The sequence below is a fragment of the Molothrus aeneus genome, chromosome 3, assembly GCF_037042795.1.
Source record: "Molothrus aeneus isolate 106 chromosome 3, BPBGC_Maene_1.0, whole genome shotgun sequence".
In the NCBI taxonomy this organism is placed as follows: Eukaryota; Metazoa; Chordata; class Aves; order Passeriformes; family Icteridae; genus Molothrus; species Molothrus aeneus.
In genome coordinates, this window is record NC_089648.1 from 99,289,717 (window position 1) to 99,302,864 (window position 13,148).

Here is a 13,148-nt window from a genome sequence, read left to right on the forward strand (position 1 = left end):
AACTGCAATTATTACTAGTTTTCACCTACAGCATGTTAAGAACTTCACATATTTTTAATTATGCTCCAATAATATCAAAGATCAGCTCAGAATCAAAGTAATTTAGCAGGTTCCCCGGTATTTTTCTACGGCCAACAATTTCTCTCTGAAAACTGTAGCTGGCCAAACTACCAACAATTCCAAGGCCTGAACATTGAGTGGGGGAATCTCACATCTCTGACTCTTCCATCTGTCTTAGATTGCCTCTATACCCCACCCAAAAGCACTACAGCAGCTGCCTGAAGCAGGGACACTTTCAGCTTAGAGATTAAATTTGTATTAAGCATAAAAATAAATCCACATGTCACAGACTTTAATGGCCAAAAGGGCCAGCCAGGCCATCTACTCTGAACAGTGCAACAGAGACCACGACATTTCATCCAGTGCATGCATCCATTTGATTGGTTCACTTTGAGCAAGGACACTTCTGATCTAAATTTTTTTTTACTGAAGTTCACTTTATGAGTCTGGCCATTGAGCATGGCAAAGATTTTCTGTTTGCATAACATCTCCCAAGATACAACTCTGAACCTGAGTAGAATGCAATATTCTTCTGAAAAAATAAACATTGTGCCATATCGTCTTCCACTATACTGATTTCTTTTTCATTACCCCATTTTCACAAACCATCTTAATTAAAGTTTATATGACAAAACATCCTCAACTTGGCTGAAAACTTTCAGCTAGAAACACAGCTTTTCATGATGCTTCCATTGTGGCTGTAATTTTTATTCTAAGAGAAATTGAGAGTTCATACATCTTCCTTTTTTTGCAGCCTAATCACCAATCCTGCTCTGCTCCAACTGATAGTCACTGATACCACCTTCGAGTCTCCTATTGATCTACTTTTCACCCACCCTAACCCTCTTCTAAAGTCGTGCAGGGCTTCCTCTGTTAATAAGTTAGTATTTAGGTATCTATTCCTTATATTTCACAGCTATAATTCATTCTTGACATTATCCCAACCATTTTTATACTTGTTTTTCAATCAATTTACCTATATAAACATTTCAGGTTCCTTGTGGGATTGAACTGTACCCATTGATCATAACCTTTGTCCAATTCAAACACCATAAATCCTTCAGCATTTGAAGGATTTAGACAAGTCTCAGCAAGTAAGTGTGTTAAGGGGTGAAAGTCTTTATTTTTCTTTCTGTCAACTAGATACCACTGGTAGAAGTTCCAATGTTGAGATAATACCATTACCAAGAGTAGCTCATGAGTACAAGCAGAAAAAAAGTGATTCTTCTGTGGGTTTTTAAAGGACTCCAAATAGATATAGATTTTAGAAAATGCTATAAATGCTTTAAAAAATAAATAACAACTGAATCATGATGTATCATGATGTGAAATACACCCAAAATAACCACTTAAATATGGAGACCTTGAATACACATTTCCATTTGTAATTCACTGGATTTTCCTGATATGTACTTGAGGAAAACAAGGAAAGCATCTCTAATTGCTTGCAATCAGTAAGCTTACCTGAAAGCTCACACAGACCACAAACTCCTGGAAAGGGATGAGGGGAAGGGGTAAGAATCAAAGCAAAAGAAAAAAAAAAACCAAAAAACCTCATGGTTGAGATAAGAACTGTTGTATAACTGAAGCAAAAATTTAAAAGAACATTAGTATAATAATAGTAATGAAAAGGACAGAGAGGAATAAAACCCAAGAGGAAGAAGTGATGCACAACACAACTGCTCGCTACACACTGACTGGTAATTGGTGACTCCCAAGTAACTCCCCTCAGTTTACACACTGACCATGACATTCTGCAGTATGGAATATCCCTCTGGCCAGTTTGGGTCCTAACTGTGCTTCCTCCCAGCTTCTTGTGCAGCTGCTCCCTGGCAGAGCACTGAACACTGAAAAGTCCTTGATTTAGAGTACACCCTGCTCAGCAACATCTAAAACATCTGTGTGTCATCAACCTTATTCTCATTCTAAGTCCAAAACAGCACAGTAACAGCTACAGGAAGAAAACTGACTCTATCCCAGCCAAAACTAGGATAAATTACATGGACTTAAGACTGTCTGAAATGTTCACCATTTTCAAGGCAATCTCTCAAGTCACCTCCATTTGCTGTGCTTGGCTCATGCTGCCAACCAGTCTGCATGCATGCAAACTGGGTCCCTTCTGGAAGAAACTCACACAACAGGCACATTCTGCACATTCCTGCACCTGCTACTGACCACTCCAGCCACAGTGTAAGACAAAAACTAGTCCAAAGTAAACCTCCCAAAACATGCAGAGAAGGAACGCAGCGTGCTCAGCATCCGGTCTGCGGCCGTGTGGATCAGCTCCTACACTGGGTGCCGTGACAGTGGTGGCAGCTCCTGTCATTCATTCCCCTTGCCAGGGCAGCACTCCTCAGCACAGCACTTAAAGCCTCACTCACTTTGGGAGCTCCTCAGCCTTCCTTCTGCTGAACACCCAACAGTGACATCCTCTTCATCATTAGATCCTGAAAGGCTTTGAGATGTTTTATTGTCTTGAATGCTTGCACTTCACAAGCTTTGGGCCAGCATTCCTTCTGAAATACTCAACTCCAATCTGAACTGGGGTACATTTGAGGTTAGAGGTTGGATGGAAAGAAAACTACTTCCTACATCAGCATGACTGCTGAACAGAAATATATGCTAAGAAGCTTTTAGCTTCTACATAATGAGTCAGTTGGTAGAGTATCTTTTTTTATTACTTTCTTACATACAGGTGTCTAAAGTCTGATTCTGTTCTCTTCCAAGTATCAAAACCAGCTCTCTAAATTTAGTGCCAAGGTACAAATTAGGAAGCTGATTGCCCTCAGCTTCTCATATAGAAGAGACAGACAGACTCCTCCAGAGGGTAATTTTGATCGTAAGAACTCCTACTTAATTACCATCCCAGTATAGCTAAAAAGAAAATACAAAAAACTTTTGGGTTTGCAATTTTTTTTATTAAGGTGATACATAGAAAAGTGATCACAAAAGGGGATAAAAATAGTTGAAATTTTTGAAGAAAACCAAAAAAAAGGTAAATCAGACAAAAATTACCTAATAATTGTGAAGAAAGTTTCATTTCCCATCCTTAAACACACCCTGTAAAACAGCTTCCTAAAGCAGTAAGAATAAATACTGGATGCAGTTACAGCTTCAATATATATCTTTCATTTTTCCAGCCTTCTCAAAGCACTAAATGCTTCTGTCTTCCAGGTGGTGAAGTGCATACTCCTCAGTACAGGGACAAATCCAGCTAGAGAAGGGAAATAATAAAAGAAAGAAAAACTAACCCAAATAACACAGCTGCTTAGTCTTCAGTGAAGTATGCTTCCAGTCCTTCCAGTTCAGTATCAGCTTTGTCATTTGAAGAAGTGAGAGTGGAACTTGAATTTATGCTTTCCTGACTATTATTTTTTTGTTGAAAGTTTCCTGAGTTATTGAATTCCTTCTTCGGTTCTCTACCACCATTTAACAGCTTCTGACTCTCTGTGAAGTACTGATTAGGATGATTCAAAGAAAACCCAATGTCATCAACCTGCACATAAAAGGAAAGGAACACCAAGTTATTACACTTATTTCTAAAAATCATATTTTTCATATTCAAGAACAGATTAATTAACATTTTCATAAGTTCCAATTTTGTTGAAGAAAAAGGCATCGGTTTGTAAATAATGTTTCAGTAAATGTAGGCATAACACAAATCTAGTTTCATCAGAAATTTTCTTCCTTCATTGCAGAAATAAAATAACTTTGGCATATTCAAACATTATTTCATACTGTCTTTAGTATAGTAAAGAAAAATAACACCCCAAAGCATCTAAAAACACATAAGTAAAATGGCATCTCTTTAGAGATGTAGGACTATTGAACCTACACCTTAAAATGGACTTTCACCATCCAAAAGAGGGAGTGAGAGAGGGTCAGAGTGCAAATGAAAGTGAAAAATACTGCTAGAAGTTGCAGCAATTGCACAGTATAAATCTAGATCTTAAGTATAAGTGTGAAACTGCAAATGGAAAAGGGGAGCTTCTTGTCTTTCCCTGGTTTCCCAAGAAGGCACAAATGCAATATTTATAAGGGAGTGAGCTAAGACAGAACCCCCAGAGATCAAACTTATCCTTGCTCCATCAGTGCCACCATCAGCACCTGATGGAGCACTAGATGCACAACCAGTACCACAGAACATTTAGTCTTCAGTGCAAAAAATACAGAGAACTAGCAGCAGATTTGTATTGCTACTTTTTACTTCAGCAGATGCATTCTTTCAACTCTGGAATTATTTTAAAAATGAACATTCAATTAATGCTCTTCAAATATTTCAAATCAAGAAAGCTTTCAGCTTTAAAAGCAAGCTATATTATGTAATGACCAAGAACCAGAGTTATAACTTTTGTATTTCTTTTGGGAGGCTCAGAATTTGGAAATGCTTACCTTAAAAGGTGCTTTCACCTCCTATTCAAGGCAACCTGCACCTTTGATCTGCCTGTCAGTTCATGTGAATTGTAGGAACATTTCAAAAAAAACACTGCTCTTAAAATACATTGGAAGACTTACCAAACATGGGGTACAACACACTATGGAAGACTAAGAGTCATATACCTGTTAATTTCTGCTCTCACTATATTCCTTTTTTCCCAGAAGGGAGTGGCCAATTCAGGCATAATAAGCGACTCTACACACACAGAGTCTCCTGAGGACATACTGTGGCTAATTTAATATGCCAAACCCCATCAGTTTAAATTTCAGCTGCTTGTGAATAATCATAAAGCAGAGGATCAGTGTGTGCTCTAAATGGAAGCCTGATTAAATGCATTACCACTGCCTAGCTTAGCTCCATTAGAAAATGGTGACATGGATAACAAAATCTAATTCAGACATGAATTAGCAACTGTAGTCAGTGACCTTGCTCAAAAAATCTGACAAGTAACAGTCCTAGCACTCTAATTTGGTATTCAAAGGCATAATGAAAAAAGAATCCAAAAAACTTAAACCAAAGTCATCACTGAATTTGATCTTAGTTTTATCTGGATGAGTTTCATCCAGCCAGCTTTCATCCATGCTCCAGTTTCCAAGCATTCTCACTCTAGTCCAGCTGCATGTGTTAGCACAGTCTCGGTGCCAAGCACCAGACTACTGAAGCTGACCCTGTGAACTTAGAGAAATAAAATCTTTAACAAGTCTCTGTTACAAAGTCATTCATAGTCAATCTTACCCACATACACCATAACTTTTAAGAATTGCAGGCAACACCAACAGCTCTTCCCAACACATATCCAACACTTTCTTTGTAAAATTTTTAGATAATTTAAATTAAAATTCTCCATGTGAGCAAGTCCATTACTTCCATGAAAATTTTACTTAAGATTGTTCCCCTGCTCAAAGAAACAATCAAAGTTATGCTACTTGATTCTTGTGAACTTTCCTTCAATGAAAAACTCTGCTAGTGATATACAGGAAAGCAAAGGCTTGATTGCAAGTCAAGGTCACCAGCTTCAGAGAAACATCTTTTACCTCTCCATAGGAAAAAAAAAAAAACCCAAACCATTAATAAAGCATAGAGTTGTAGAATAGAAAAATCAGTCCAAGCAGGCTGGTAACAAGTTAAGCAGCTAAATTCTGTAAAAAAAATGCCATCATAAGCATGTGCCATTCAAACTACAGTGTGTGTGTGTATTTTGCTTTCTCTTACTGAAATAATATCAAGGGCAAAGCAGAAAGATGATTGTGAGTGCAAGCAGCAAATACAGATATTTATATTACTACAAAATTGATAAAAAATAATGCTTTTCTGGAATTTCCTATAGAAGAATGGAAAGATAGCTTTCCTAAAATGCATGGTACTGATTTATCTTTTGATGAATGCTGACCTTGGGGTCCACAGTCATCTTGAAAAAATATTATTTCTACTGACATGAGCTTACACAGAGCAAGTGTTACCTAAATTTAAAACTGTATATTATTTTGAATTTCCTTCCAGATTAGGAGACTTTTTCTCACATTTTCCAAGACTATAAGAAAAAGTGTTCCTCTCAAAATACAGCTGCCAAAACAACACTGGACACAGGCTCAGGCTACACCTTTGCTATACATTCATACATATGACTTCTGGAAATATGTGAAGACAAACAGTTCCACTTAAATCAATTGTGCAAATCAGTAAGAACAAAAAAGTCAGTGGTAAATGCCTCTGGGTGGGCCATCTAATCCTCATCCATATCCTTAGTAAGGCTGTTCCCTAAAATGCTGTTTGAAAGGGATGCTTCCATTTTTGGTTTGTGAAGAGAAAAAAGCTATAAGAAGAGCTGTGCCTCACTGGGGGTTTTTTGATGACAAGGAATCTTGAACCAGTAAAAAAGCTGGTTCTTTGAATCAAGAAATCACACAGGAGATGGAGTGTGACTATTTGTTATCTTAAAAAATTTTTGGAGAAAATTTTAAGATAACTTTGCTTACAATTAAGCAAATGGGAAAGCTCTGAAAATGCCCATCTTGATTTAAAAAATAATCACACATGACTACAAATGTGAAAAAATACCAAATAAAAATTAACAAAAGGTACCATGAAAATGCTGGGAGATTTCATTAAGAGGTTTTAGATACTTTCCCTTTTTTTTTTTTAAGGTTTTTATGTGTTTTATCTAAACACATCAAACTTGCTCAATGTATGAAAGCCTACAAATTTGATTAAAAGCAGAATCTTGAAAAAGCTAAATGACTCGAAATAGGTAAGATTCAACCATATTGACTTTTTCAGAAAGACAGCATATTATTTTACAACATCTTGTAATACTGAGGATATTAATAACATCAATATATAAATGCAGAAAATTACAAAGGAATATTTGAAATTACCGAAAAGAAAACTAACAAGGCAAAACAGCTAATGATGCATGGGCAAACTGAAAACAGTCTCTGGGCTTCATTCATGAATTCCAAGGCCTTCCTCAAGACTAAGTGGGTGAACAAAGAGTAGTAGCTACTCACATCATGGGTCAGCTCGAAGTACTTCTGACAGGCCAGCTGGTAATGCATGCCCTTCACCAGCTCCAGCACCTGCACGGGCAGAGACACGAGACACACTCACAAGCAGCACACGTTCAACTTACTGAGAGCTGCAGCAACAGGGTGCTCCAGGACAGCCTGGTACAACAGCTCATGGACCCCTGCAGCACACGACACCTGAGAATCCTACAAATAACTGACAACATTTTAAAAATGCCCTGGCTACGTTAAAAACAGGATAAAACCACAGGAAGGTACGCCCGACCCTTAAAATGTAATTTCAATACTCTTAACTTCAAGAATAAGTTGAATCTATATTTTGGTAATATCATTGTGACAGTTATTGTCAAACTATCATATTGCAACATCTCTTCTATAATTGCAGACATAAATCTAGCAATTCAAGTGGTTGAAGCATGAAGCAATCAAGGACATGATTTGTATTTTTATTTTCCACATTACCAGTTCATGCAGATGCACAGCAAAATACTACGGTGCTCCCATCAAGAAAATTTAATGCAAATCCTTTAGACAAGTATCTGTGAGAGGGGAATGCTTTTACCTTCAATCAAATTTGTCCTTTTAGAAATGAAGCTATTTCTAGTCAAGCTCAGCAGAATATGTGAGTGAAGAGGCTGTTTTGAACATGTATTAGGAAAATCATGCCATCTTTTGTAAATACAATTTACTTTCCAATTCTACTTCAGGTAATCTCTTCTGTGCTGCATGAAGTCCCATTCTTATCACCAGAATGCAATGCTGGTTGAAATATTTTAAAGTTTCATTACCTCCTCCCTCCTTTATATAATCAAAATGTATGCTCTCTCTGCTTATCAAACAGAGAAAATTGCTGGAATTAAGAGATAGCCTCAGTGGAAGAAAAAATAGTTTTCAAGAAATGTTAATTTCAAGCCATTTCCCAAGGTTGACCTTTGTGTCAAACACAGCAATATACAGCTAAATCCTTGCTGTACTCATTATCCAATGGTGCCTTGTATTTATTGACAGATATATAAATAAATTACATTTGCTGAATGGATAAAAACAGCAACACACTGCCAGGAAAGTACTTAGCCCCATTATTTCTCTGTAATAGCCCAACTGATTACATTTCTATCCCTCTTGCCACCTCCTGCTAAACCTTCTGTAAAACACAAAGGCCAAGGCCAGCTAGGCAATGAAGTCTGAAATCTGCCACTATCTGTCTACATAAATATATTTCCATTTTTTCTCCTCTCTCCCGAAATTGACTGAAAAATTAGTAGTTAAGGATTGGAAAAAACTCATCTATTCTTAACACCTCAATCTCATATTTCCTTACATTTGCTTGTTTGTTCTTTACAATATAATCTATGCCATACAAAAGAGCCATCTCTACTTTAAAGAAAATGCTGACCATGTTATAAGTATATACTTTTTAAAAGTGTTTTTCACCTAATATGGAGTAATTACCAGAAGACCTATTAGTCTGTTGGTTAGTTAAAAGAAACATTTATGATATTCTGTAGCATTCAGACCTGTCTAACCTGAATTTTGCAGTTGAAGTAAGTCAACTAATTCAATCTAGTTCATAAATATTTATGACTTTCCCAAAATTCTTCTTATTTAATCAAGATTAAATGTAATGTAATAAAATGATATAAATAAAAGGTTTTCTAAATTTAGGTGCAAATACATTTTAAATCTCAGAACCTTAATTGAGCAAACAAACTCAGGTATCCACTAATTATTAGCGTAAATTCTAAGAGATAAAAAAAAATCAGTATATATATCTAAGTTCAACTGTACACATCATGGAGGACCAGGTTCCCCTTCTGCACATATGAAGGGAGGGAGAATAAGGGGCACATTTAACATATTTAAAGAAGAATAGCTTTAGTAGATTAACTTGCTTTATCAGGAAAAAAGTTGCTAAGAGGAAACAAAAAAGGTTAAACACTGCAACAGAATGAAGCCCAGCTAGAAAGGAGTCCTCTGTATGAGACAAACTATTAAAATAAAACAGATTTACCATCCCTAATAAATATTATCTTTTCTACTACATTTCTGTGCATAATGGAAGCAAGCTTGCAGCTGTTTTTCCCTAGTATTTCCCAGAAACAGACCTCCACTCTAAGCTTCATTCACAGCAGCAATCTTTTGCCTCTACATACATTAAGCCATTTACACTGCATTGCTTTATTTTGTAAGCAAAGGTACACACTCAAGGACTTTTTCTGTTAGTCCTTATGTGCCTTTTTCTTCACTGCCATCTGCAACTTGCTTTTCTGATGTTTCTCTACTGACTGCTAATGAGGCTGAGATGATGTTTGGCAGATGTATGCAGCCACCTGCTTTTATAGATCCTCAGCACTCAAATTAAAGATGTTGCAGAGCAGGACAGTTGGGGCTCTATAATTATCCACTGTTATTTTCAACTTACTCAAAGTGAGTTTGGGTTGGGGTTTTTTTTTACATTGCAGAATTAACTTATGAAAATTTTTCTACCATAGACTCAGTTGTGTGTGAATAATTTCTAACTTTTCCTGGAAACTATCTTTAGCTGCAAGGGAAAATATTTTTATGGACAGCAATAACATAAAACTTTTTAAATATTTGATCAACAAGGAGAGAGTTAAGGTGTTTTTCACTGTGGTGGTCTCATGGTGGGGTTTTTTTTTGCAGGTTTGGCATTTTTTTTTTACCTAATTAGCAGTATGCCAGAGACAGACATGAAAAATTATACACTGTAAATTCAAATGCCATGCACTTACACATCCACACATCAGATGCTCAGCCAGTGCTTCTTCTCTAAGAAGCATTAAAAAAAAAGCTACTATCATAAATATGGACTAACTTAAGGAAAATGTGAAAATACAAGTTAAATAATTCAGTTCTTGGAATAGACATCAGGATTAGCTCTCTGCTTCAAGCATTTAGATAACTAGACAAGACCTGTAGTCATCTGCTGCAATACTTTGAGATGATTTCTTCAGCAGATACAACCCTAGACAAGATACAGCCTCAGAAAATATAGACTGGAACAATAGGTCAGATCCAAATACTTCATAGTGAGGAGATTCACATATTCAAATGCTTTGATCCCTTTTTTCATTACTGACAGCACTACAAAATGAATGCAATGAAAGCAGTCTAATGCTCAGACTGACTACTGAAGTCATGTGAGGTCTGGCAGTATTTGCTCTTTACCATCATCACATCATCTTTCCCTTTCCACACCCAGTCTTGTGAAAAAGCCCTTTAGGATGGGGTTTGTTCCTACCATGCAGCAATCAAATGCTTTATCTGAACTGGAAAAATTCAGACACTCTTATGAACCTTAAAGGAAAGAGTGCATGTCAAGAGTATGAACAGCCCCAGAAACAGAAGGCTGAGAACAACACTAGAAAACTGAGCACCTTGGGTAAAACCACAACCATTAGGGCTAGACACTAGCCCCCATTGTGGCTCACATAGTACCCATGAGGAACAAGCCTCAAAGACAAGAAGGGCCTTGTTTGTGGGTTTGGAGGGAAGACACAGAGTACTCTAACCAAAAGATGAAAATCCCAGTGGGGGACAATTCATTAGTGCATAGCTAAATTCAAAATAGATGTTTGAAAAATTTTGCATCGTTCCCGGAATTTTGGAACAGAGCAAGAAATGAGCATAAGAGGTCCTGACCCCAGAAAAAACATATTTTTAATTGAAATATATAGCTGAAAGGTCAAACTCCAAACCATTAATTAAAAATAGGTATCTACCAGTTTGTAAGGGAGCTGTCATTGGACCTGGAGTTAACAGGAAGCCTAAGAGTCAGAGGGTATGGTTTGAGTGAATGCCAGTCTAGCTACATGAGACCATTGAAAGATTGGTAAACCACTCACTCCTAATATCTATTCACAGAGCTAAAGGAAAAAAACATTTCTGATACTCAGCAACCATCATCAACATCAGAGAAGACTCCTAAAAGCCCTGTCTGGACTGAAGGATCCTGACCTGTTCTTAGTCACACAGACACTACTGGACCATGAAAATGGAGCAAAAGGAGGGGCAGCAATAATGACAACTTGGAGACTGATGGCAACTATTTTTCTATATCCTCTTCTATTGGATATCTCAACGACTGTCTGATGTAAAAGATTAATTTCTCAGAAGCCAGGCACAGCCAACATTTCAGTTTATGTTATTTTATTTTATTTTATTTTATTAGGCTTTGCAGGGAGGGTGTATAATTTTGTGGGTTTTTTTTGTTTAACACTAGGAGTGGACACTGAAGAGCCCTTTACCCTAATTGCATTTAAACACCACAAAAGTCATGGACAGGACAACATCCATTTCTGGGCAGAGAAGATGTTGATGGAGAGAGTTTTTCTTAGTCACTTTTGAAAAAAAATATAAGACTGCTAGTGAATTCAAATTCTACTTTACAAGAAAAAACCAAACAAAAAACCCTAAACACATACACACACAAAAATAAAATCACAATTCACATTAAATAAGGAACTACAATAAATATGAAGATACTGTCCTACTATGCAAATTCACTGAAGAAATAACCTCTACTAAATCCCACCTACACATACAGCAAGGCATCTAAGCCAGTAAATCCTCACCAATCTTTCCAATGATTATCAGGATAAAAAATCCTAGACCAGCATCAATTCTTTATATATATATATAAGGAAAAAGCCAAAGGAAAGTATCTCTAGGGCCTGTCAGATATTTAGATGCTTACTGATATGAACCAGAAGAAAACAGGGAAAAAAGAGAAAAAGGAAAAAAATACTCCTATGAAAAAGTATGAGTATTTCAGGAATTTGTCAAGAATTACTATAGTGAACAATAAGCTCTTTAAAACTATTCTCTTTTAATTTGTATCTTAATTAGTCCTTCCAAAGGAGACTGCTTTAAGTGGAACTCCCACATTCTTTTCCATCTTGTCTGTTGATGCCTGACAAACAATGGTGACATTCCATATGAACTAAATACAACAACTGTAAGCAGGTTTTTCCTAAGGATCTAAAGCAGGTTCCAGCCAGTTAATATACAGAACTGTTTGGTCTCAGCTTAAATCTCACCAGTACCTCTTCTTTCAATGAAAATTATGACATACTCTTACTGCCTTAAGATCTTGCTAGAGAATGCAGTGGGAGACACAGTTTTTCAGGACACATCTCAAAGTTCCGATTCCTACATTGGTTTTTGCTATATAAGATAGATTTTTCAATTTAGATTTACGTTTTTTAAAAGCTGATAAAAATTTCTGCTTAATTTCATTATGTTTTATGTGCTTTTATTGTTCAAAGGAAGTCAGCAGAACTGATAATGAAGAATGTATGGGTTTTAGAAATTTATTATAGAAAAGAATTACATTTGTGTACTGACTACATAGTAGTCCACAAGTCACTGCAAGAATAAAAATAAATTCTCTAAAAAACTGCCATATACATTTAAACTTCTTTTCTAATCACAGTGCAGTAAAACAAAGTATAAAAAAATTCTGGATTATATCCACTATTGGCATAAACCTTCTCACAATATTAAACAATAAAAGGTAGTGACAGTAATCATCACATCAGTGGGAGCATTGCAGCCAGAAAGTCAAAATTCTGGTATAAAACCTTTATAAGAAGAAATATTTCACAATACCCAGTGACAAATTGGATATGGCATTCCTACTCAAATAGAAAGTAAAACTGAAAAGCAGTGCCTTATTAATGAAAGTGTCACATGCCTTACCTGAGCTATTCCACTGGGAGGGATCTTGTATGACTGCAGCTTTTGCTTCAGCAGCTCAGGATCGCTGTGGCGGAATGGGCACCCTGACAGTAAAAAATAAGCAAGCTCACAAACAAGGCTGTTTACTCAGGAGTTAGTGCAGTAAGGCACTCAAGAGACCAGCTATGCTGTTCCTAATTGTCTAACAGCTTATTAACAGGAAAGTTAATTACCCATGTGTACAATTGCCTTTTTTTTTTTCTTTAAATAATTACTTTACTGCAGAGTTATCAGGGCACCACAGGCTCAAGAGTCACATAAAATATCCCACCATAAAGAGGCCACAATTCTTATTCACTGACAGGAAAAGAGTTTAAATTAGTTCCTTACTAACAATGACAGTGTTGGTACATTTAATAGCTGTG

General features: G+C 36.5%; 1 protein-coding gene across 1 annotated transcript in view; it reads right to left on the minus strand.

Moving 5' to 3' along the window:
- Positions 1–2,956: 2,956 nt before the first annotated feature.
- Positions 2,957–13,148, minus strand: part of PRIM2 (DNA primase subunit 2) — an 88,427-nt gene continuing 78,235 nt past the window's right edge. The window contains exons 11-13 of the mRNA XM_066545919.1: positions 12,745–12,827; positions 7,006–7,074; positions 2,957–3,556 (exon numbers count right to left, since the gene is read on the minus strand). Coding sequence (XP_066402016.1) covers positions 3,329–3,556; positions 7,006–7,074; positions 12,745–12,827 — 380 coding nt within the window. The 3' untranslated portion in view covers positions 2,957–3,328. The remainder of the gene's footprint in view (positions 3,557–7,005; positions 7,075–12,744; positions 12,828–13,148) is intronic.